The sequence below is a fragment of the Vipera ursinii genome (genome assembly GCF_947247035.1).
Source record: "Vipera ursinii genome assembly, chromosome: 6".
NCBI classification, from domain to species: Eukaryota; Metazoa; Chordata; class Lepidosauria; order Squamata; family Viperidae; genus Vipera; species Vipera ursinii.
The window spans coordinates 13,238,024-13,261,812 of record NC_139515.1 but is presented as its reverse complement, the minus strand read 5'-3'; the positions used below and the strand labels follow the sequence as shown (position 1 = coordinate 13,261,812).

Here is a 23,789-nt window from a genome sequence, read left to right as displayed (position 1 = left end):
AGTCACATTTGATGGGGTCTTTATGTTATGTTGTAATCGCAGTTGAATCATGAAATCCCACAACTAATCTAGTGATACTAAATAGTGTGTTATGAAAGCTTTGGGATTTCTGACACATGGAAGAAGTCACATTGATAAGGGACACTGAAATTTGAATACAGTCTATTATATTAGAAGGACTGAGATGGTAAGATTCTCAAAGTTTCAACCAAGTTCAACAGCACCAAATCCAAGATGCCACCTCACCATTCAGTAAGAATGTGGATCATTCATGTGAACAGTAATATTCAGCCTCATATTCATTGGGAAGGGTTTATTTTGTAGTAATAACAGCAACTCAACCCACCTTAATAGCATGTGTATTTAATAATGTGGATTTTTCATATGCCAGTCTATTATTAAAAGCCTCGCTTAATAAGAACAGTTCTAAACTGCAAATTGTGCCTTGGCCTTCTGCTACACTCATCCTGCCCTTTGTTTTTTTATAATCCTGCAGGCAGTACTTGCTGTAATTCAGAGCATGATATAAAAAAACTGATGAAGCATTTAATAGTAAGGCATTAAGTATTTTACGGCCAGTAAATACATGTGCTTTTGCTTTCCTTGCAAAAAGCTTAATTCTATGTTTAAATGTATTAAGTATTGTTTGCTACGATACAGGTCTGATTTTCATATTGTATTTGATTACATGTTTTAGTGCATGTATTACCTACAAAGCAGTAAAGTAACTTTACTAAACATTGTGCTATGTTATTGCAATAATTGTAATAATACAGGATTTTCAGGTTAACGGTTTGGAATTCTGCAGGACCAATTCCTGTCCCAAGAGTATTCAAATAAATGCAACAGATTAGCAAACTGGAAAAAGAAAGATAAGAAAGTGGGCAGCAATATTAGATAATACATTTCAATTATTATTATTATTGTTAGTTGCATAGTCAACCAGATGTTTAGATTGGATTTGACATTTTCATCCAACTATTGAATCCCTACATATCCTGGGATAAGTAGATGTTGTTATTTGACGATGTTAAATATGTCATAGGCTGTAAGCTCTTCCAGGTAAAGCTGCCTTTTGCAATTGACTGATGATTTTGTCAATGCTGATCTGTTCAAGTGGCACTCCAGATGTTTGGGATTGCACCCAGGGCACTTAGACATAGTCCTCAACTAATGGCCAGAATTGAGTCTGGAATTACAATTGTAAGTCATGCCAATCGTTAACGCATGACCATGCTTGATTTTTTATTTTTTTGCAGCACTTGTTTAGTGACATGGTGGTTGTTAAATGAACGCTGCACTCTCTAAGCAGACGTCATCATGAGAGCTCATGAGAGCACTGACTATTTCTACAAGGAATTCTCCTTATGGGGAACTGTATGCAAAAAAAGTCATGAGTTTTCTAAGGAGGAGTAAACAATTCATCTTGTTTTTCAAGACCACAAAATACAGAAGATTCCATTTTGAGGATCTGAGCTTTATGCTATATGATTCAAGTGGTAACATCCAATCCAGGTTGTTTCGAGCACCTAGGAAAGTTAAATAGCAAGTGTAAAGGAACCCAATACAAGCCAGCTGTCATGAACTGTTTGAAGCCAAGATGTTGGCACAGCTCCTATACGATAAATTAAACAGGATCTAAATCACCTTCTTAGGAAAGTTATTCTGAGTGGTAAAATGTGTGTCCTGGACAGAAGACAGAATTCTACATTCAGGTTCTTTTGGCAAAAAAAAAAGATCCTAAAATAATTCAGAGTTTAAAGAATTTGTGCTTTACCAATTGTAAAACAGACCAAGCACGATCACGGGCCTTTTTTTTTAACTTCCCCAGAATGGTCCTGAAACAACTGTAAAAAGAACATGAAAAGAACTGGTTCTCAATGGCATTAATTAAAGGGTGATGGGTAGACATGAATATATTTAATATTTCAAAATGAAAAGAAGAATTAGTTTTGGTAGCTGAGCCATGATTTGAATCCTTCATGCTAATGGAAACATCTCAAAGAAACATCTATGGTGCAAAGAACCATCTCTGACTTTTGCTGCCGCATCTTTATCTTGAGATTCAAATGCTGGGTGTTACTTCAAAGTCAAATTATTAATAATTTGCTGATAATTGTTTATTAAAAATAATGAAATATCATTGATCATATGAGGCAGCTGAACCTTTTGAAATGATAAGTTTCATATCATTATTTAAGCAAAGCATCTTAAAGGAAGTAGGTGGGAACATAATTCTGTTGGATAAAATAATGGCTTCAATTACTTCAAATGCAGTATATCAAGAAAGTAAAGCAAGCTGAAAAATGCTGTACAGGTATACTTCCACAGAAAAAATTAAAAACACGCTAATTATAGCCAAAAATGAAACTGACTTGCAAGTAAACCTCAGTGATCTTCAATATATATGTAAAAGCATACTTTGTTAAAGCAAGCTGTGACAAATTGAGCAGACCGATGGGAATATTTTCAAAAGCAAATGACTTCTTGCGTGTACATTATGCATATATTCTATATGACGTAAGGGACATTTTGTTCTGACAGACACTACAGGAAAAAAAATTGCACTAAGCAGCTCACAGAACTGAAATATACCATTCTGAAATACACATTAGCCAAATTATGTTATGTGGGCCTAAACAATAGAAGTTACATGGCAGTTGTTGGGCTCATCCAAAAACAGGGTACCGAAAACATCGTTGAAGAATGATGGATGATATTTGCATGCTCTGTCACAATCAGGGTTGAAATTCACCTCTAGAATCTGGGGTTGCATATGCTGCTTCCCTAGAAGACAGATAAGTACAAAAATAGCAGGTGAACTATTAAAAAAAACGCAAAAGGAAGCAGAAAGTGGACCTAATTGGAAGTGGCCTAATCGCCAGAAGATGAATTGCCAGTGAATTGAGGGAGAAGACCCCCAATAAATTTTCCTCCGGGCCCGCCTCTTGTCTCAGCGCTGCAGAAGGAAGACTTTCTCCTCCATTTCACCTCTCCTGGAACAGGAAATGCCTCTCTCTCAATTGCATTAGCCCTAATATTTAACACCCACACGGGCTACTTCTCTGATTCGTGTTACAGGTAGTCCTCGACTTACAACAGTTCACTTAGTGACTCTTCAAAGTTACAATGTGACGTATGACCGTTTTTCACACCTAATGGCATTTGCGGCATCCCCATGATCACGTTACCAAAATTCTAACGCTTGGCAACGGCTTCATATTTATGACGGTTGCTGTGTCCCAAGGTCACGTGACCACCTTTTGTGACTTTCTAACGAGCAAAGTCAATGGAGAAGCCAGATTCACTTAACAACTGGGTTAATAACTTATCAACCGGAGTGATGTACTGAACAAGTGTGGCAAGAAAGGTCGTAAAATGGGATAAAACTCACTTAACAAATGTCTCACTTAGCAGCAGAAATTTTGGGCTCTATGTTGGTCGTAAGTCGAGGACTTACCTGTATAGGAACGATGAGATAGCTAAGAAGTAGGAATTTTTCCTGACATCTTAGAACAGTGGTGGTGAACCTATGGAATGCGTGCCAGAGGTGGCACTCAGAGCCCTCTCTGTGGGCACACTTGCCATGCCCCGAAGATGGCAACCGTCCCTCTTCAAGCAGTGCCCACTAACTCGCCGAGGTCCCACGTGGCCGGATGCATCCCAGCATGGCTGGTTTCCCTCCCTCCTCCCCGATCCGGTCTTTCCTGGCCTCGCATGCTCTCCTTTTCCTGGGCACAACCCACTGCATCACCTCCTCAACTGCCAGCTGGCCATCCAACTCAGAGGCGGCTTCTTTGAACTGCGGGTGACGGGCTGCAGAGCCCCAGAGTGCGCCAGTCGAGGGGCCGGCAGGCTGTGGCTGCTGATGGACACCGTCGGCCCTCATGCGCTTGCTGGCCTGTGTGTGTGGGAACCGATGGTGTCAGGCAGCAGCCACCCTGGCCCTTGCCTTGCCCCATGGCAATGGCACCCCCACCCTGCCTCGCCTCACCCCGCATGATGAGCCTCCTGCCTACCGCCCCACCTGCCAGAGACCCCCTGGATCTCCTCCATCCCTGCCCACCCTCCACAGGCATCCCTCCCCATGAGCAACATTGAGGTGACCATGTCCACCTTGGCCACACCCACCCAATCTGCCATGACCACCACAGTCATACCCACCCAGTGGGCCATGCCCACCTGGCACCCGGCGATAAATACCGTAAGTGGATTTTGGGTTGCAGTTTGGGCACTCGTTCTCTAAAAGATTCACCATCACTATCTTAGAAAATAGCTGCTAGAAGTGCTTGAAGCTTGAAGCAACCCAGGCTCAGATCGGAAGCACTTCGCCATCCACACTGCCAGTCAACTGGGGTGCTGACTTTTTATGCCCAAGAGAAAAGATGGGGTGCCAGGAAATTCCTGCAGTTCCTTTCCAAGCTGTTCATTGCAGATCCTCCCAAAGGTCAAGGGAAACACTTATTTCCACATAACAATCTTTTACACATATATTAAACCTTTAGCTCACTTTAAAGAAATTCTATTCCAAAATATCATATTTTATGAACAAAAATTAGTATCGTGGCTGGGGTTCACCAAGATCTAAGCAATTTCGTTTGCAATACGATACCATTCCCAAAAAACCCCTTAAAAGCAGCTTTTTTGGCAGAGGGCAAAAAAAACCGCACAAGACAAGGCCACCAAATCCCATAAAAAAAGAATCACAAAGGATTTTGTCTCCCCCACTCTTCGGCTGCAACAATACAGGTAGTCCTTGACTTAAGACCACAACTGAGCCCAAAATTTCTGTTGTTAAGTGAGACATCTGTTAAGTGAGTTTTGCCCCATTTTATGACCTTCCTTGCCACAGTTAAGTGAATCACTGCAGTTGATAAGTTAGTCACCTGGTTGTTAAGTGAATCTGGCTTCCTGACTGACTTTGCTTGTCAGAAGGTCGCAAAAGGGGATCGCCTGACCTTGGGACACAGCAACCGTCATAAATATGAACCAGTTGCCAAACATCTGAATTTTGATCACCTGATCATGGGGATGGGGACATGATAGCAGTATTCCAGTATTTAGGAGGCTGCCACAACGAGGAGGGGGTCAATTTATTTTCCAAAGCACCAGGAGGCAAGACAAGAAACAACGGATGGAAACTAATCAAGGAGAGAAGCAACCTGGAATTAAGGAGAAACTTCCTAACAGTGAGGACAATGAACCAGTGGAACAGAAGTTGCCTTCAGAAGTTGTAGGTGCTTCATCACTTGAGGTTTTTAAGAAGAGTCAGGGCAACCACTTATCTGAAATGATACAGGAACTCCTGCTTGAACAGGGGGCTGGACTAGAAGACCTCCAAGGTCTCTTCCAGCTCTGTTTTGATTGATTGATTGATTGAAATGAAACAGGCACTAAGACTCACCGTTACCAGATGATTCCCATTTCAGCATCAGGTCAATAGCATAGACAGCTCGAGAAGATGGATAATCACAGATGCCAAGCGGTGCCGGTTTGGCACAAGCTGCTCGGAATAACTCAGCGAATGCCTTAAAGATGTCTTCCTAAGGACAAGATATGCAGAGGTTGATGCACCTGAGCACTCATTTTTAAAAACTGAGAATGGTTAAAACATGGCTTGAGATAGGATGGGTGTCTCTCGACTGCATTATCCCTTAAACCAGTGGTTTACTTCTAAAATCCTCCATTGCAGAATGAAAACACCACCTGTGCTCCTAACTCTTTGGTTTTTGTGCTGCTTATAGTCTCTTGATAATGTTTTCAGGCTCTTTGTCATATCATTCAACTCCACGTGAAAGATGAGAAAGGGATAATAATCTGTGGGCTTGATTATTTTGGTAAGCTTTTCAGTCACAGCTTTGATCTTTGCTCCTGTGCGTAACGACATATCTCCCTTGATTGTCTGGTTTACAAATTGCTGTTTCCATTCCTCTGAGAAGTGAGTCTCCCATCACACAGACACACCATGTTTTTTTGGGGGGGGGAAACTGGGCTATTTTTCTTCCTGTCACAGGAACACTTGATGACGTCCCTTTTCCAGATGTCTGCTTTCTTCCAGGGGAGGATATGAAATCAACTGCTTAGCTCCAGTGGGGCTGGACTGGACTAGACAGCAGTCATTCTTCTTGATATATATTTTTTTTTCTATGAGTGACATGTCATCTATCTAACTAACTAAAGGATTTTTTTGGCAGTTTTTTTCCTTGCTGTGTTCAGTTTGGATACAGTCATACATACTTCTTCCTTTAGTTGGGAGTTTATCATTTTCTTGGTTGAATCTTGTGGCAAGACTTGGCTAGACAAAAAAAAAACCTCTATTTTTTCCCCCAAGACTATGTTTTTTTTCTTGCAGTTTCAAGGTATGGTATTATTTTTAGCCCTTTTTCTAACTTTGTAGCCTTGGGATCCTTCTTTCTTTAAAGATACCTTGTATGCAGGAGTTTTTTTTAATGATCTTTTCAATATTGTATCATTTGGGTCCCTCCTTTTAAAATTGGTCTTTTGCTCCCTCTTGTGGTTAACGTTGAAATAGTTAAAAGTTAATTTTTGCTTATTGTTTACTACTTTTTAAAATTTTTAGTTTTTTAAAAAATATTTTTATTCAAATTAGATTTTAAGTGATTTATAACAGCAAATAGAAGCAAGAGCGACTTACTTCAACAGCTTTCCAAGAATATTCTGAGTACTGCTTCTCAAAAAGAGGAATAAATTCATCATAATGGATCTGCAAATTAAAAAAAATGATTATATATTTTCTCCTTTGTTTTTATTTTAACCTTCTGCAGTAGAATTTCTTCTTTCCCCACTCGTTGTTCTATAAAAATCTGAGAGGGATTTGAATAATAGCCAACATTTCAAGCAATGAGTTTCATGGCTGATTTTAAAATGGTTACCCAATATATTATTAATTTTGTCAGTTTGTCCAAAGATTAAGGAAAAGAAACTCAGCTTGGTCAATCAACCTACTTTTCATCATAACATTTGACTGGCTGATTACAGACTAGCTGTACTGTGCTTCAAACAAGTTTTTCTTGGAACATATATTAAAACTTGTTTACTATACTGATTACCTATTCCAGCAGTCCGGCCTGGCCTGATAGCTCTAATTGGGGTCCCAGTTTGTTTTGATTATTGTTTTTCAGTACTGTTTCATTATGTTTGCCTACCTTACTCTGTACACCGCCCTGAGTCCCTCGGGAGAAGGGCGGTTTATAAAAACAAACAAACAAATAAATAAATAAATACTGATTAACTCAACATCAATCCATATTGTTGTTATGAGAAACAATACAAACTATAATTCCTGGAATGATATTTTTTAAAGCTTTGGTAGGTATTTTACATGTTTGTATCTTCAAAAAATAAAGGCAGCTCTATGGATACTTCTAGACAATCATTTAAATTTAGAGGTGTTTATCTTCAAAAGGGCTGCCCATAAGCAATCCTGACTGATCCAGTCCTACGGCCTCACCTTCAGCCTAACATGGATCCTGCCAGCTATACCAATGTCATCACAGTTTGAAAGTAACATCTCATTTTTCTGTTATCATTTACTCACTTGCTTTAAAGTTATCCCAGGAGCATAATTCATTACAGTAAAATGCTTCTCATAATCGTCTAAATCATCAAGTGAAAATGGCCTTAAAAGGGGGGGGGGGGAAATCAGACAGGGACACAAAGTTAGTTTATGAAATTCAGAAATTCCACAAGCTTAATACCCCTGTAGAAGATGATGATTACCTATTTGAGAATCGGAGCCAAAACACATTGTAAACGTACAGTTTGAGTGGGTTAACTGATCTCAGCAGCACGATATATCGGACATCAAATTTAACCAGTCCCACATCTTCAAGATGAAACAAAACCGGATTTTCAATATATTTAGACACTACCTAAAAGAGCAGAAATTATTTTAAAAAGATAGAAATCAATTTTGCTTAGAACACAGCCAATATTGGGCACGCAAGGTAGCTAGTAATTCTGAACCAACTCTTCAAAACAAAATAGCTACTACAGATGCTAAAGAAATTTAAGAAATTTAAAATCTGTAAGATGTGCCATTTTGAAAGATGAGAAACTCTCTAAATAGGTAAACTGTGTCAACTTCTCAGATAGGTCCTTACTTATAGGGTCCCTCAAGACTTGGTTATCTTCCCCCTATTTACCATCTCTATGAAAGTGCTGGGGAAAGTCATTCATAGATCTGGGGTGAGGCACTGATAATAATTGTATATCTCCATTCTGAGTAACCAGAACTGCTATAGAAGGCCTGAATCCTGTTATGGCGTTCAGGATGAACCTGAACTCAAGCAAGATGGTGTAGTTGTTTGCAGCTTCTAGCTACAATCCCCAGTGGCGTTTCTCTCAGTTTTTTGTGGGAAATAGGTCTAAGAAATGAACTTATTTTGCAGGGAGAATTTTAAATCTATAAACATGCACCTACAGTACATGTGCCGTTTTACAATCTGTTTTTGCCACAGTTGTTAAGCAAATCTGGGTTCCCCCACTGACTTTGCTTGTTGGAAGGTGGCTGGGAAAGTTACAAATTGTAATCACGTGACCCTGAGATGCTGCAACCGTCATAAACACATGCCAGCTGCCAAGTGACCGACTTTTAATCACATGACCATGGAGATGTTGCAACTGTTGTTAAGTGTGAAAACCGATCATAAGTTAACTTTTTTTCAGTGCCATTGTAACTTCAAGTGGTCACTAAAGGAATGGCTGCAAGTTGAGGACTTCAGTAATTTATGCTTAGTGATGTATTTTGGAACAAAAGTGCACTGAAAATTCTTTAAGAGGAAGAACGTAAGGAATGAAAAACTGCCAAGACCAAAATTCCCTTATTGTCCTGACATCAGAAAGATGTGGCTTGTACTATGAAGAAAGCACAACGCTTCAAACACTGTGAGGTTGCAGCAAGTTCAAGCAGCTCCAAAAGAAAGGAGTGAAGGAAAGAGAAAACTTGATCTGCTTCAGGCTTTTCCAGTAAAATAGCAACCGTTTTTTTTGAAAGGCGTCTTTTCGCTCTGACCTTAGGGATGCTCTCTCTCTGTCTGATGATGTTGTTAAGACTTTTGGTGATGTGAGTGTCCAGACCTCTGGCCAAATTCCATGGCTTGCAGATCCAATGATTGTCTTTTCCTCTAGATTAGGATCCACAGAAGAAAGGGCATTGTGTTTAATGTCTGAAGGTAAGCGTCTTTTCCTCAGATCAACTTTTATCATGGTGTCACATGTTTGTTTTATTTAATTCCAATCCTTTTGATTATTATTCCTGTAGAGCTAGGTGCAGAAAATCAGCATGGCACATTGATTTACGTGTTGGGCCATGACTGGAGAGACAGGATCAAATCCATCCTCAGCCATGGGATCTCACAAGGTGACTTTGAATTAGTCACTCTCTAGGCCCAATCTACTATATGGGAAATTTGAGGGGGGAAAGCTCTCTTGAAAGACAAAGTATAAATCTAAATACATAAATACATACAAACATACCTACAAACACATACCAACAAATGCATTCTTTCAGTTTCTAACAAGTAATTACAAGTTCCCATTATGAGAACAGAATGAAGGTTGACAATAAGCAAAGCTATTCTTAACCGCTTACTTAGTACAGCATAATGTAATTTTATATAGTGATTTTCAGCATAAAGACTTCTAAGTAGAGTTGGGAATGATGGTTCACATACATACATACACATACATACACACATATGTGGGTGTATGTGTGTAAAATATATCTACATCTAATTTTCTGTCCCTTTCTCCATGTTATAAAACTGGAGAACTTCAGAGCTTTCACACAGAATGAGGCTTTTATCCCACCTCCCATCTCTAGGAAAAATGAGTATTCCTGGAGGTGCCATAAGGATTCCCTTTTATCTCTCTCCATCTGACATCTACAAAATAAGAATGGATGCTAATATTAGGGAAGATGACAATGCATTAGTTGCCCTATACCTGTTCTCACGTTGCTGAAAGAAACTGATGAACTGTGGCAATTCGGTGCAAAGATTGAAAGTGTGAGGTAGCCATTTTGGCCCCTCTGAATTTCCAACTCTTCTTGAAATGGAGGCCAGGCAGTCCTTCACAGTCAAGAGATTCTCACACGGAAACTGATTCACCATCACGTGAGGTTTTTCTTCACTTAGTTTTCTGAAAGAGCAGGAAGGCATTTAGCACAGGGGACCCCTTAGTCAAATATACAGATGCTGAATAGGTAAAAATAATTGTTACTTGCAGGGAAATAGCTGTGTAACCTGTAATCTTTGAAGTGGGAGAAGATGTAGAGGATATCAGCTTCTTGTTCCAAGTCCGTAAACTCAAAACGGGGGTGACTCAGGTTCTGACGCACCTGCTGGAGATCGGTGTAAACTCTAGCAGAAAGATCGTGAAAATGAAGAGAGATTATGCATTTCGGAAGTTGTAACACACCTGACATTCCTGAGAAATATTTCTATTCTACTGTGGAGAATAATTTGTATACGTCAACCCTTCTGAGTTGTTGTTTGGACCATGTAATATTAGCAGTTGGGCAGATACATATATGGGGGGTGGGGGGAGAATCAATAATTTATTTCAGGCGATTTAAGTTAATATCAGCACTTCACAATAGGCTTGAAAACAGATTGGAAGACAGTACAAATCACCAAAGATTCATGCAACAGTATTGTTTGTTTGTTTACTTTTCACATTTTTGAACTACTCATAACCCTCAAACAAGGATTCCGGGAAATACGTAATAAGATGTTAAAATATAAAACAGTATATATAAAAGTTAAACATTGTAAGGAGGCGAGGGTGATTAAAATGAGTTAAAGGACAAAGGAAGAGCTTTCAGGACTAACCAGAGTTCTTTAGACTTTTAACTGACAGGGTCTGCAATATCCCTTCCCTGTTTGATAAGCTGGGATGGGCTAATGCAGGGGTAGGCAACCTCAGCTCTTTTATGACTCATGGACTTCAACTCCCAGAATTCCTGAGCCAGCCAAGCTGGCTCAGGAATTCTGGGAGTTGAAGTCCATGAGTCATAAAAGAGCCGAGGTTGCCTACCCCTGGGCTAATGCAATGGGTTGAAGATGGTTCTACAGGTAGCCTGACCCCATGCCACATAGGGCTCTATAGGTGACAACCAACACCTTGATTGGGATCCAGAAGGAAATTGGCACCCAGTGCAGGTTGCAGAGCAGTTACCTGCGTCATTCTTTGGGTGTCTAAAATTGCACATGCAGTCACATTTTGCACCAGCTGAAACTTTCAGATACTTTTCAAGGGTAGCCCCATGTACAGCTTGTTGCAACAGTCCAAATAGGAATTAACCGAAACATGAGTGACTGAGTAGAGAAACTTCCTGTCTGGGAAAAGGCATAACTGGCACACAACACAAAGCTGAACAAAGGCCCTAGCTGCCGCCTGTTTTTCAAGCAGGAACTGTGAGACCAGGAAAACGCCCAGGTTGCGCACCTGGTCCTTCTGAGTTACTGCAATCCCATCCAAGACAAAAGATGATAAATTCCTGGTTACAGAGGGGTTTCCATTCTTTGAAAAGCTGCTTTTTTTAAAAAAAAACCAAAAAAACCAAAAACAAAGCAGTTAGATGCTTATCTAGCAGGCAAAAACATTCGGAAATACGTACTTGAAGATTTTATTCTTCTCGTAAATGGGAAGCTTTATTGAAGCAGGCAGTTTTTCTTTGTTTTCAGTTAATATCGCCTGAAATGCACACACATAGAACCTCATCAGTTTAAATTTCACCTTATCCTTTGCAAGCAAACACTTCCGAACTTCAGCATGAACCATCTGTTCACTTTGTAGCCTATTGGGCAAAAAAGGTGATGTGGGCAGAAAAGCAGCTGACTGCAATTAAGCTACCCAACAAATAACCAGGCTTTGAATCAAAGAATGTCATCCATGTCTGCACTACCATTACCGCGCTTGTTAAGAACGATTTTCAGTCTCCAGCCCCGTATCATCCAGAATTGCACAGGACCTATGCCCAGGGAAGTAAGTCTATCTCCTCATCTAGGTCATTTATGAAGACTAGAACACCCAATACAAGGTAGTTCTCAACTTATGACCACAATTGAGCCCAAAATGTATGCTGCTGTTAAGTGAGTTTTGTCCCATTTTACTACATTTCTTGCCACAGTTGTTAACTGAATCATTACAGCTATTAAGGTTTGAACTCTGAGATACCCTATACTGCATTCTTCCCTCCATGTAGATGCAGTTCCATTAAGGAGTATATGCTGAGTGTGGTTAGTCAGCCAACTGTGAATCCATCTAATGGTGGTACCGTCTATGCCAGGGGTCCTCAACCTTGGCAACTTTAAGACATGTGGACTTCAACTCCCAGAATTCTGAAAAATGAAGTCCACAAGTCTTAAAGTTGCCAAGGTTGAGGTCCCCTGGTCTATCCCACATAGTTCTATTTTATCAAGAAGTAGTGGTAGTGGTTTATTATATCACAAGTCTAAGTATAGTATGTTCACAGTATCTTCCTAATGCATAAATTTAGTCATTTTTATCAAAGAAAGAAATAAGGTTTGTTTGGCATATGTTTTTAACAAACCCCTTGCTGTCTTCTAGTAATTGCCTTGTTCATTTCTAGGTGTTCACAGATTAGCAACTGTATCACTGTCTCTGGGAAAGGATTTATTCTATAAATTCATAATTATTGCACTCCTGTAGAGAGTTTACTTTGATCTCCCTGCCCTTCCTTGCCCCAGCTTGATTGCTGTTGCTATGAGGAGAAAATTCACAAATTTCTCTTGGTGGCTGTAAGGGAGAATTACAAGGACTCCCTGACTCTCCATCATCTTTCTTTCTTTTTCTTTCTGTCTTTCTGTCTTTCTGTCTTTCTGTCTTTCTTTCTTTCTTTCTTTCTTTCTTTCTTTCTTTCTTTCTTTCTCTTTCTTTTCCTTCCTTCCTTCCGCCCCCCCCCGTCCCTCTTATCTCTACTGCTCCTGTATTGACAGGTTCCCTCTGTTCTTCATTGTCCAAAGGACATTTCATAATTTCCTCAGAACAATGTTGTTTGGTTTGGGAGTTACAGTAATCAAACAAGCTCTAGTAAGCCAGCTCATTAAAGCAGCTGCATCTTTTCCCTCCTAGATTTTTGTGGAAGTCTGAAAAAAGATATGGTTCCTTTGATGCAATGCTGGTATCAAATTTACAATTCCTTCCTGAATCATTTTTTAAATCATCCACAATCCTATTTGATACGTGTATGAATATGTATGTTTGTGTATGTGTGTATGCACGCGCACATGCACACACACACACACAAAATATTATTGTGCCTTCAAGTCACTGTTGATTCATGACAGCTGCCTGGGCTAGTTTCTGTAGTTTTCACTAGATTTGCAGAAATAGTTTGCTACTACCTTTTTTCTTTGTTAATTAAAAGAACAGAACGTGTGAAACCACAAAAACAAAGTCTGTATCTTAACCTCCAGATGAAAAGTCACCAAGAGCTTCCTAGAATGAAGCTATGGTAGGTCTACAGCTAAATTAGATTGATTTTTAACTATCTTTTTTTTTAAAAAAATGTACCTGATAGTGATCATCTGAGGGTTCATTAATGAAACAGCTGATATTGAGCAGCTCACTGGATCTCCATGGCAGCAGCCGACATTTTCTAATTAAACAATCCATTTCCCCATAGGCGTAATCCCGGGTTACTTCTTCTGCAAAGAAAAGAATTGAAAGAATTCAAAACTCTGCAGTGAACGATAGAAACAGACAAAAGAGCAGACTTCTGGGATTCTTCCCCCAAATCTGGCTGAGGCAATAGGCATCTATTTGAGGTGTATGAATGTAAAAATTAGTTGAGTACCAGAACTGCACTGAACTCATAATCCTTTGTTGCCAAAATGCGTTCCTGGTGATGCATTCTGCATTTCAACAATACCATTGTTGGGATTCAAGTGAAGGAGAAGTTGATATGTTGCTATTGCCCCTTTTTGAACGATGACTTAAAATCACTCTAGATCTACCAGCAGAGTAAAATCTGATCACCTGTATCTTGGTTTAGTGGGGGATTTCCATGCAGTTAAAAGAGTTGGAATTAAATGTTGCAGCCGCTAGGATAAGCAACTGGGGGTTCCCCACTTTGGGGAGATATGGGAAACAGAAACATTGTTTTTTTGTAGCCTCACCAGCCCTCTGGAGTGGCCTCCCATTATGACAGCTTGGCTTAGCTTGACTTTACCCACCTTCTGGACGCAGTTGAATGTGAGCTGTTCTAGAATATGTATTGGATTTAATGCCAGGGTTTTGTGGTTGGGTTTTTTTTGAGTCTGGTATGTTTTTAAGAACAATATGTGGTGCTGGATTGAGACTATAAACACTTACATACCGATACAATTTCCATTTTCCTTCCCGCACAGATTTCAATGACAAAAGCAGTGCTTTGAAAGAAGGCCATAAAATGCACCCCCTTGTCCAGTTTTCAAAGAATCAATGTTGAATTTACAAGCAGTTGATATGATTGAACGTTTATCCTACTCCAAAAGCAGAATGGGAACACAGACATACTTACCACCGTTCTCAAGGTCTCTTAAGGGCCAGAGAATAGTATAAGCAATTTGTTGTGGCATGTAAAACAAAGGTGCTGTTGCAAAAGTGGGCTCATCTGAATGCTGGATTCGGGATCCAAATTCATCCATAATGTACCAAACTGGGACTTTCTCCTCAGCTGTCTGTGCATATATACATATATAAAAAGCAAAAATGCATCAATAAGAAGCTATCTTAATATATCATGGCAACACAATGTGCTTCTATTACATTGATTTTTTTTTGCATGCTTCCCTTCCTATTAACCTCAACAATTTTTAAAATTACAGTCAAGTCTCAAGATAAATGTGATTTCTGATGAATTTATGAACATGTACTTTTCTTGGCAAGCATATGAAAAAAAAATGTTACTGCCTTTTTTTAAGATGTTTTGGCTTTCCGATATAGCTTTGAGATCCCTTGAAGGTTTCCCATTCATACTTGACCTTGTTTAGTTTTCAAGTTCAGACAGGTTGCCCATGTCTACCTGCTGAGATTACTCTTCGTATCCTTGTAAATAGAACTTCCAGATGAGCAAATGAAGGCACTGTGTTGCTAAAGTTCTCTTCCTACCTGGATGGTTGATTTCAGAAGGAAATTCTGTGTGACCCTTTGGCATTTAGTGCTATGAAATTCCAATTTTCTGAATTACTTTTCATGTCATTTGGCATTACACAAATATATCACAGATAATTAGAATCATAGGACTGGAAGGGACCTTCTAGAATCTAGAATCTAGTGTCAAACTGCCGGCCCATCGGCCGGATGCGTCACGTGGAAGCCGCGCCCACCCCAGTGCCGATATGTTGCGCAACATCATGTGACATCACGAGTTTGACATGTCTGATCTAGCCCAATCCCCTGCCAAAGGCAGGAGTCCTTACACTATCCTAAACAAATAAGTGTCAAGTCTTTTCTTGATTGCCTCCAGCAAAGCAAGCTGTCCCATTGATTAACTGCTCTCACTGTCAAGAAATTTCTCCTAAATTCCAAGTAGGATCTTAAATGAGTTTCCACCCATTGCTTCTTGTCCTACCAACAGATGCTTGGGAAAATAAGTCAATTCTGTTATCTCTGGGATTGCCACTCAAGTCCAGGAAAAGAGCTATCATGTCATCCCTAATTCTTCTCTTCCTTGTGCTAGATATACCTACTTCTCTTAATCAGTCATCTTACGGTTTAGCCTCCAGACCCCTTTATCATCTTTGTTGCTCTTCTCTCCGCGCTTTTTAAGGTCTCAGCATCTTTTTTGTATTGTGGTGACGGAATAGAACACAGTATTCCAAGTGTGGCCTCAGTGGTATAGTTCAGAACTGTACTATCACTTCTTGTGCTCTTGATGCTATCCTACTATTGATGCATTCTGGGATTACATTGCCTTTTTTTTTGCAACTGAAGCACACTGCTGGCTCATGTTTAAGTACAAATAGGCACCCAACACACTTTCTCCTAAATTTTGAGAAATATTTAATACCTAGCTCTAAATAAAGCTGTAATGCTTTGTTAGGTTTGTATTCTTTATATTGGGTTGGAAAGCTACAATATTCAGTACCAGTTATGCTGTAGAATCCAATTATACTGTAGGACAGTAGGTTGGGAAAGGCGGACTTAAAATCCTGAAGCTGAAAGTTATATTTTGCAGATACCTCTTCATACGAGATGAAATATCCCTGTTCAGGATGCTTCCATAAGATAGTTGACTTACAACATCAAAGCTAGGGATCTTTAACAACTTCAGTCATTGTCTTATGAGCATACCCCACATGACAGCTGATAGGTCTGGTTGTATCTCCACATTTCTTCTAAGACTTGATTGACCACTGCCTCATCTGGAACCTCTCCATGGAAGTCTATTCCCATTAAGTTGGCCATTCTGTGAAGCAGGCCAGGAACCTGCACAAGCTGTTGGCGGGCATGTTCCACACGGTACGTCCAGGCGTGATCAATAAGAAAAATGCTTGGAAGACAAAGACATGTTAAGCATAAAGCTCATAGAACATAAACTTCTGCTGTGATGTAAATCCAAAAGCAAAGCAAAAGGTTAGGAAATTTATTTTTATTTCTTTTCCACTTCAGAGTACAGGTAGTCCTCGATTTATGACCACAATTTCTGTTGCTTAGTGAGACAGTTGTTAAGTGAGTTTTGCCCCATTTTACAATCTTTCTTGCCACAGTTGTTATGTGAATCAATGCAGTTGTTCAACTAGTAAGATGACTGTTAAGAGAAAACCGGCTTCCCCATTGACTTTGCTTGTCAGAAGGTCGCAAAAGGTGATCACATGAACCCAGGACACTGCAACCGTCATATGAACCAGGTGCCAAGTATCTGAATTTTGATTACGTGACCATGGGGATGCTGCAATGGTTGTAAGTCTGAAAAACAGTCGTAAGTCACCGTTTTCAGTGCTGATGTAACTTTGACCACTCCATGAACTGTTGTAAGCCGAGGACTACATGTATCCCCATATTCCTTATATATAACTTAAATAATAATAATAATAATAATAATAATAATAATAATAATAATAATAATAATAATAAAAATAAAAAGAAGTTGGAAGGGACCTTGGAGGTCATCTAGTCCAACCCCCTGCTCATAATATGTGGTAAAATACAAATGAAACAAAGATATTAGGGCAATGGGGGAGGGAAAAGACGGGGAGAAAGAACTGTGGGGTAAGAGAAAAAAGAAGAAAAAAAGCATTAACTTGCAACTTTCTTCAGTGCAGCAGAATAAAAACCTCAACTTTTTACCTTTCACACATTTAATGTATACTAGCCATTTTTATAATAACAAACATAACTAATCCATAAATCCCCAAATCAGAATTTCAATTTATTCCTATTTTGAGTAGAAAAGCAGTTTCCAGTAGAAGCAGTTTCAAGAAGAAAAATATTTCCTATAATTGACTCACTGCAAGAACATGCTCCTGTTTCCACTGGAAAATTTACCACAGCTGATGTAAACTTTCCAAATCCTCGGTTTCTTTGTCCTCCTTATCTTCTTCATTTATTTATTTTTTCATTTTTATTTTAATTCCATTTATATCCCGCCCTTCTCCGAAGACTCAGGGCGGCTTACAAGCTTACATTGCAGATATTACAAGCTTACATTGCAGATATTATGAATATTATGATCTGTTGCTTCCATTCATTTGGCTTTCAACCACTAGTCAAAAGAACTCCCGCCACGCAGAATTCAGCTCTTGAGATGCCACCTTCTTTCAAATTCCTTCTCTGAAAACTTTGATATAACTATTTTGTTACTAAACCTATGTACCATAAGTGAAATAACTCTGTTCCTGCTGACCTGAATCCTTTTTTCTTTCATTATGAACAATCCCTCTTAGGTTGCCTTTTTATGTATTTATTTAAATGACATTTAAAATAATTACTAACTGGCCTACAGTTCAGAGCACCTTGTTGCAAGTTACAGTAAAACAAATCAAATAAAGCCAAGTAAATAAATTACAAAATGCAGTAAAATAAATATATTAGCACCAATCTGATCTCTCCCAAGAAAAGAGCATGGGGATCATTAGGTACAATGACAGAGAAGATCCTCTCCCACATGACACATCCTGGATCTCCCACAACTGTGGAAAGTCAGGCACCTGCCTAATTCCCCAATCTTAACACAGTGGGAGAAAAGCTCTCTTAACCAATAACTGGTTAAAAGCCTTGAGCATCAATGTTAAAATACTGAAGTTTAACTACAAGCAAAATATTCTGCTGCAAGATAACATTCAAAAACATATATGCAAAATGATGTGACATCTGAATGCACTCCGCTTGCATGTAACTTTCCCAGCATTCATGTTGCTAAAGGTTTGCAGCAAAATGGCAAAATGTGTGTGACATTCAAGGGGTGGGAGATGTTTTTTTTCACTGTGGTCACAAAGACACACATACTGAGGTGATGTTAAGAATTAGAACTGTCTTGTCCCTGGGTCCTTTCCTTCCCCCATTACGCTGGGAAACTAACTAGAATCATGATCCTGCAAATACTTTGTAAAGATCACAAAATTTAAGTGTTTTCAAGCAAAAACTCACCTGTCACAATCTGACGCCTGAAGACCATTTTCTTTTGTGACTATCACTTTGTAGCAAAGTTCATTGTCAAGATTGGATTTCCTTTTCAGCTCCTCCCCTGTTTCTTCGTTATTTCTTTCTTCGTTTGCTTCTTCCACCTGCATTATCCCAAAATATTCACCTGCATCGAAGACCTAGAATCATAACCAAAAATATTGACAATTGAAGAGCAATATCTGATCTAGCTAGTACTTCAGGGGAAGCACCAGGGTGCGAAATACAAGTGGATATCAAAATATCTTCTTAGAAGAAGACAATGGCAAACCACATCTGCCTTACTGTTAAGGAGTTAGGTGGCATATATTTTTAAAACAGTAACAATAACAAGAAACTACTTGTGGTAACCAGAATATGGGAACCACTGCTTGTAGCCAAAGATCACAATCTCCCATCACCCATTTTGAAGCAACTCAACTTTCATAGCAAGGTTAACCAAGAACACAAATATAGTAAGAAAGAGTTGGGTACCATCACTCTTTTTGGCATCTGATTTCAACACCCACTTCTGAGCACAGTCAGCAAACAACCAGACAGGAAGTGAGGAAGAGCGAGCAGAAGAAGACAGAAGATGGGAGAAGGAAAAAGGAGAAGAAAAAAACAAGAGGACCAGTAGCGGGTGCTACGAGCATGCAACTAGTGAATGAGCGGGTGAGTGAGCAGGCAAAATCTGGTGGCAGCAGGTGAGTGCAGAGAAGTGGTGGGCGCAATGGCAACAAGCAGCAGGGCAATATTTTATTTTTCTGGAAATGATAGCATCAGACAAAAAGGAGTTGCATTCTGCATAAGCAAATAAGCAGCTAAATGTGTTGAGCAGGGGTCTTCAAATTTGGCCCTTTTATACTTGTGGACTTCAATTCCCAGAATTCCTCAGCCAGCCTGGCTGAGGAATTCTGGGAGTTGAAGTCCACAAGTATAAAAGGGCCAGGTTTGAAGACCCCTGGTGTTGAGAATCACAGAGTATACAGCCATCGCATAATATCTATCCAAATTCAAAGCAAGTCATTCAACACCGTCATACTACAAATCTACGCCCCCAACTTTAGACTCAAATGATTATGAAATTGAACTTTTTTACAGTGAGCTTCAATGTGCTCTCAAGCAAATATCAAAACAGGATCTTTTGTATATTGTGGGCAATTTCAGTGCAAAAGTGGGCCAAGGAGACATTGCAAGAATAGTAGGCAATGACGGAATGAAGTTAGCCGTCATCTATGCAAGTTTGCCAGGAAAATCATCTCAGCATAATGAACACGTGGCTTATGCAACACAAACAACTTTTATACACATGGGCAGCACCAAACGGACAGCACTGAAATTAAGATAGACTTCATTTTATGCCAACAATGCTGAAAAGGTTCAGTTGCATCTGTTAAGACACCTCCTGGGGCTGATTGTAGCTCAGACCATCATTTATTAGTGGCTAAACTTAACCTTAAACTGTGCAAGGTGAAAAAAAGGTAATATTCCCCCCAAAATTCAGTGTGAACAATATCTAACCTATGTGTGCCATAGAAATTAAGAATAGGTCTGAACTACTGAATTTAGAAGGGAAAGACCCAAATGAACAGTGGTGAAAGATCCAAGGCAATTTTATTGAAATTGTTGGAAAGTATGTGTCATGCCAAAAACCAAACAGAACAAACAAGTGGCTATCTGACGACACCATTGAAATAGCTGATCAGTGAAAGGCAGCCAAAGGTAATAAGGATAAACTTAAAAAGCTGAATGCAATTTTCCAACGAGAAGCCATGAAAGACAAAAATAGGCAGTGGGAGGAGCAGTGTCAACCTCTGGAAGAAACTAATAGGAAGAAGGGACATACTAAGGCAGGGGTGTCAAACTGCCGGCCCATGGGCCGGACACGTCATCCGGAAACTGCGCCCACCCCATTGCCGGCAATGGCAAAACTGTCCCGATACGTTGTGCAACATTACGTGATGTCACGAGTTTGACATGTCTGTACTAAGGACATGTTTCCTGTAGTGAAAATGATGAGATCCAGCTTTTCAGCTCGGCAAGGAAATGTTAGAGACCACAAGAGGAATGCATTAAGTGATCAGCAGAAGATCAAGAACAGGTGGAAAGAATACTGTATAGAAAAGGACTCTATAGTAGTTTGACTTACCATCAAGATGGTAAAGATGAGAGCCCAATTAACAAAGAACCAAATATCTTGAAAGAAGGAATAGAATGGGCCATGTATTAATGGAATATATATGGAATTACTAAGACCAGCGCCAGTTAACATTATCACTGCCCTATGTCAAGAGGTATGCACTACATGCTAATGGCCTCAGGACTCAAAAAGATCTGTTTTCATCCCATGAGTAAAGAAAGGCAATGACAAAGACTGCTCCAATTATTGCACGATGCATTGATTTTTCTTGCAAGAAAGATTCTGTTAAAAATCATTAAACAGTCATTGATCAAGAGTTAGCCGATGTACAAACTGGCTTTAGAAAGGGGCGCGACACTCGAGATCAATTGCCAATGTTAGATGGATTATGGAAAAGTCTTGTCACTATGAAAAAGATCTTTATGGGTGCTTTATTGATTACAGAAAAGCTTTTGACTGTGAGGAAGACAATAAGCTATGGGTAGCTTTGCATGATCCTGGTGTCCCAATTTACCTGATCAGACTCATCCAGTCACTGTACATTGATCAGGAAGCAAAAGTGACACAGACTGGGTCAGAATCATTAAAGGAGTTGGACAGGGATGTATTTGATCAGCTTTTTTTGTTCAATCTGTAAGCTGAAGTGGTCATGCGGAAATTAGATCTGGAACTGCCTGGTGTTGGAGTGAAGATTGGGGGAAGAAGCATAAATAATTTGAAGTATGCAGATGATACTATTGTAGATGATACCACTGGCTGAAAATAAGAAAGACCTTGAAAAAATGATCTGGAAAATCGAGGAAGAAGGTGGAAAAGTAGGATTGAGCCTTAACATCAGGAAAAAAGATAATGATAACAGCTGCAAATGGACATGAGACAGTTAAAATCAACAAGGAGGAAATTGAATTAGTTCCAGAATTTATGTTCCTTGGATCCAAAATAGTTCACGATGGCAGTTCTCCTTCTGAAATCAAATGTAGGATAACCTTAGGTTGCTCTGCAATGGTTATCATAAATGAGATCTGGAAAAGTAGGGATATTGATTGAAATATAAAAAGCAGGCTAGTTAGAGCAATAGTTTTCCCTATGATGTTGTATGGGTGTGAGAGTTGGACACTACAAATGGCTGATCTAAGAACTGATGCCTTTGAACTGAGGTGTTGGCATAAATTACTGTGTATGCCATGGACAGCCACAATAACTAACAGAGATGTGTTAAAATTGTATAAAACCAGACACATCACTAGATGCTAAAAACACAAGACTTTCTGATTTTACTTTGCCCAGGTCACATGTGCAAATTCATTGGAGAAGGCAACGATGCTAGGAATGAAGAAGGGGCAAGCAAAGAACACACACCTTTTTGTATCAAACCTAATACAGAGTTGAACATAAAAGAATAGGAAAAAAAAACTCGGCTTGATAGGGTAGTCTGGAGAGCACTTGCTCATAAAGTCACCAAGACAAGATCAAATGATTAAAACAACAATTTTTTTAAAGGGGAGTTAAAGCACATTATGAATTTGGTTAATTTTATAATGGATAATTTTAGTTAGAATATGATTATTATATTTATGACCCTGTATTCAGCTCTGGGAAGTGGGGGGGAAGGGGTTTTTTGGGGTGGGTGGGTTTTGGGGATGTTTTGTAAAAAATTATTTTGTAAAACTCTTTAATAAAACAACAACAAATTCTTGAACTAATTCAATTGGTTCAGTCCTTTTTTTAAAATCTCCGAGTCACTATTTTTCCTTGAGCCACCTTTTGCCCAAGAAACTATCCACCTGAGGTAAGCAACCTCAGCCAGCAGGGCAGCATTTCTCATCCACTGCGCCCCAAAGGTTGGAGACTTTGTAGAGGGCAAGGCCAGCGCAAACACCCGGGTTTCTTTTTATGAGAATTACTAAAACCTCCACATTACTTTTAAGTCCCCTGAGAAGAGAAGAAAGAGCGGGAAGCGGAGCCAACGTTATTAAGAGGCGAAAGCTTCCCCAACTGTACAGGGGCTAGGCAACCTTGGCTTTTATGACTCGTGGACTTCAACTCCCAGAATTCCTGAGCCGGCACGGCTCAGCTTGGAATCCTCTCCGTTTTCCCTCAGCACGGCTGGCTCAGGAATTCTGGGAGTTGAAGTCCACGAGTCATAAAAGAGCCAAGGTTGCCTAGCCCCTGGACTAGTGGAAGCTTCCCGGGCACAGCAGCTTTTTTTCCTCCGCCCTCAACTTCCAAAGCGACGGCAGCGCAAGGCCTGGGCGCCGTACTCCTCTCCTGGTCCCCCGCCGGATACGCGGACTCAGCGCGCCTTTTGCGCGCCTTTCGCTTTCCTCGGCGGAACTCGGCGGGCCTCCCGAGATTTCAGCCCCGCCGGTTCTTCGCCTCCCTGACCCGGCAACCCACCTCATTTTCCAGCTTTCGCCACAGGCTGGGCCAGTAGTGCGGCGGCACCGCGGAGGCGCTGAGCGCGGGCCCGTGCAAAGCCGCGAAGGCCAGATACGCGTCGTTCTCGCCCGCCGCCATGTTGCTGCTGCTGCCGCCGCCGCCGCCGCTCGGCCTCCTCGCCAGCCTTTCTCCTCCGTCTCTGGCGGCGGCCCAGCGGGACGGGTGGAGCCTTAAAGGGGAAGCCCGGGCTTGCCCGGGAGGCGGTGTGCTTGCGGATGCGTCGCGGCCTATCGTTTTGGAGCCTCTCCCAGCAGCCCTTTTCGGGGACCTGCGGCGCTTCCCGACTCCTTGCGGGGTGGGGGCCCTCTGTCTCTCCAAGGCGCCCTTTTGCAGGCCGAGGCGGCTCGCTTCTGCGGGCCAGGACGCCAAGCCCCCTCACGCTGTGGATTTTCCGCTTTCGCCTTCTGCGGGCCCTGCGGCAGCTTCTTTGGCGGCGCCGGATCCCGAAAGGGGATTTGGCCGAATCTCTTCCGAGCAGCTGAGGGGGGGGGGATTCGGGGACGAAGCTGCTTTAAGGGATTGTGGTGCAGAGCGGGGATGGTCGCAGAGCGGGGCCCAAGAGCTCCAAGTGGTGTGT

The 23,789-nt window shown here is 40.6% G+C and overlaps 1 protein-coding gene across 1 annotated transcript; it reads right to left on the bottom strand.

Moving 5' to 3' along the window:
* Nucleotides 1-212: 212 nt before the first annotated feature.
* Nucleotides 213-23,631, bottom strand: TTLL12 (tubulin tyrosine ligase like 12). Its single transcript, XM_083365554.1, has 14 exons — nucleotides 23,171-23,631; nucleotides 18,619-18,791; nucleotides 16,324-16,522; nucleotides 14,549-14,708; nucleotides 13,561-13,694; nucleotides 11,642-11,718; nucleotides 10,266-10,382; nucleotides 9,967-10,161; nucleotides 9,035-9,146; nucleotides 7,741-7,892; nucleotides 7,559-7,640; nucleotides 6,656-6,724; nucleotides 5,405-5,543; nucleotides 213-2,787 (listed from the first exon to the last, which is right to left on the bottom strand). Exons 1-14 carry the CDS (start codon nucleotides 23,288-23,290, stop codon nucleotides 2,636-2,638), a joined length of 1,881 nt encoding a protein of 626 aa, XP_083221680.1. The 5' UTR covers nucleotides 23,291-23,631; the 3' UTR covers nucleotides 213-2,635.
* Between the last annotated feature and the right edge of the window lie 158 nt (nucleotides 23,632-23,789).

Excerpts from the sequence above, each read along its gene's own strand:
- TTLL12 (XM_083365554.1), bottom strand. The coding sequence starts at position 23,290 with ATGGCGGCGGGCGAGAACGACGCGTATCTGGCCTTCGCGGCTTTGCAC. Across the intron at positions 11,719-13,560 it reads CCTCAGATGATCACTATCAG|GCGATATTAACTGAAAACAA; the intron begins GTACATTTTTTT and ends TGTGCATTTCAG. Across the intron at positions 5,544-6,655 it reads ATTCTTGGAAAGCTGTTGAA|GAAGACATCTTTAAGGCATT; the intron begins GTAAGTCGCTCT and ends TCTTGTCCTTAG.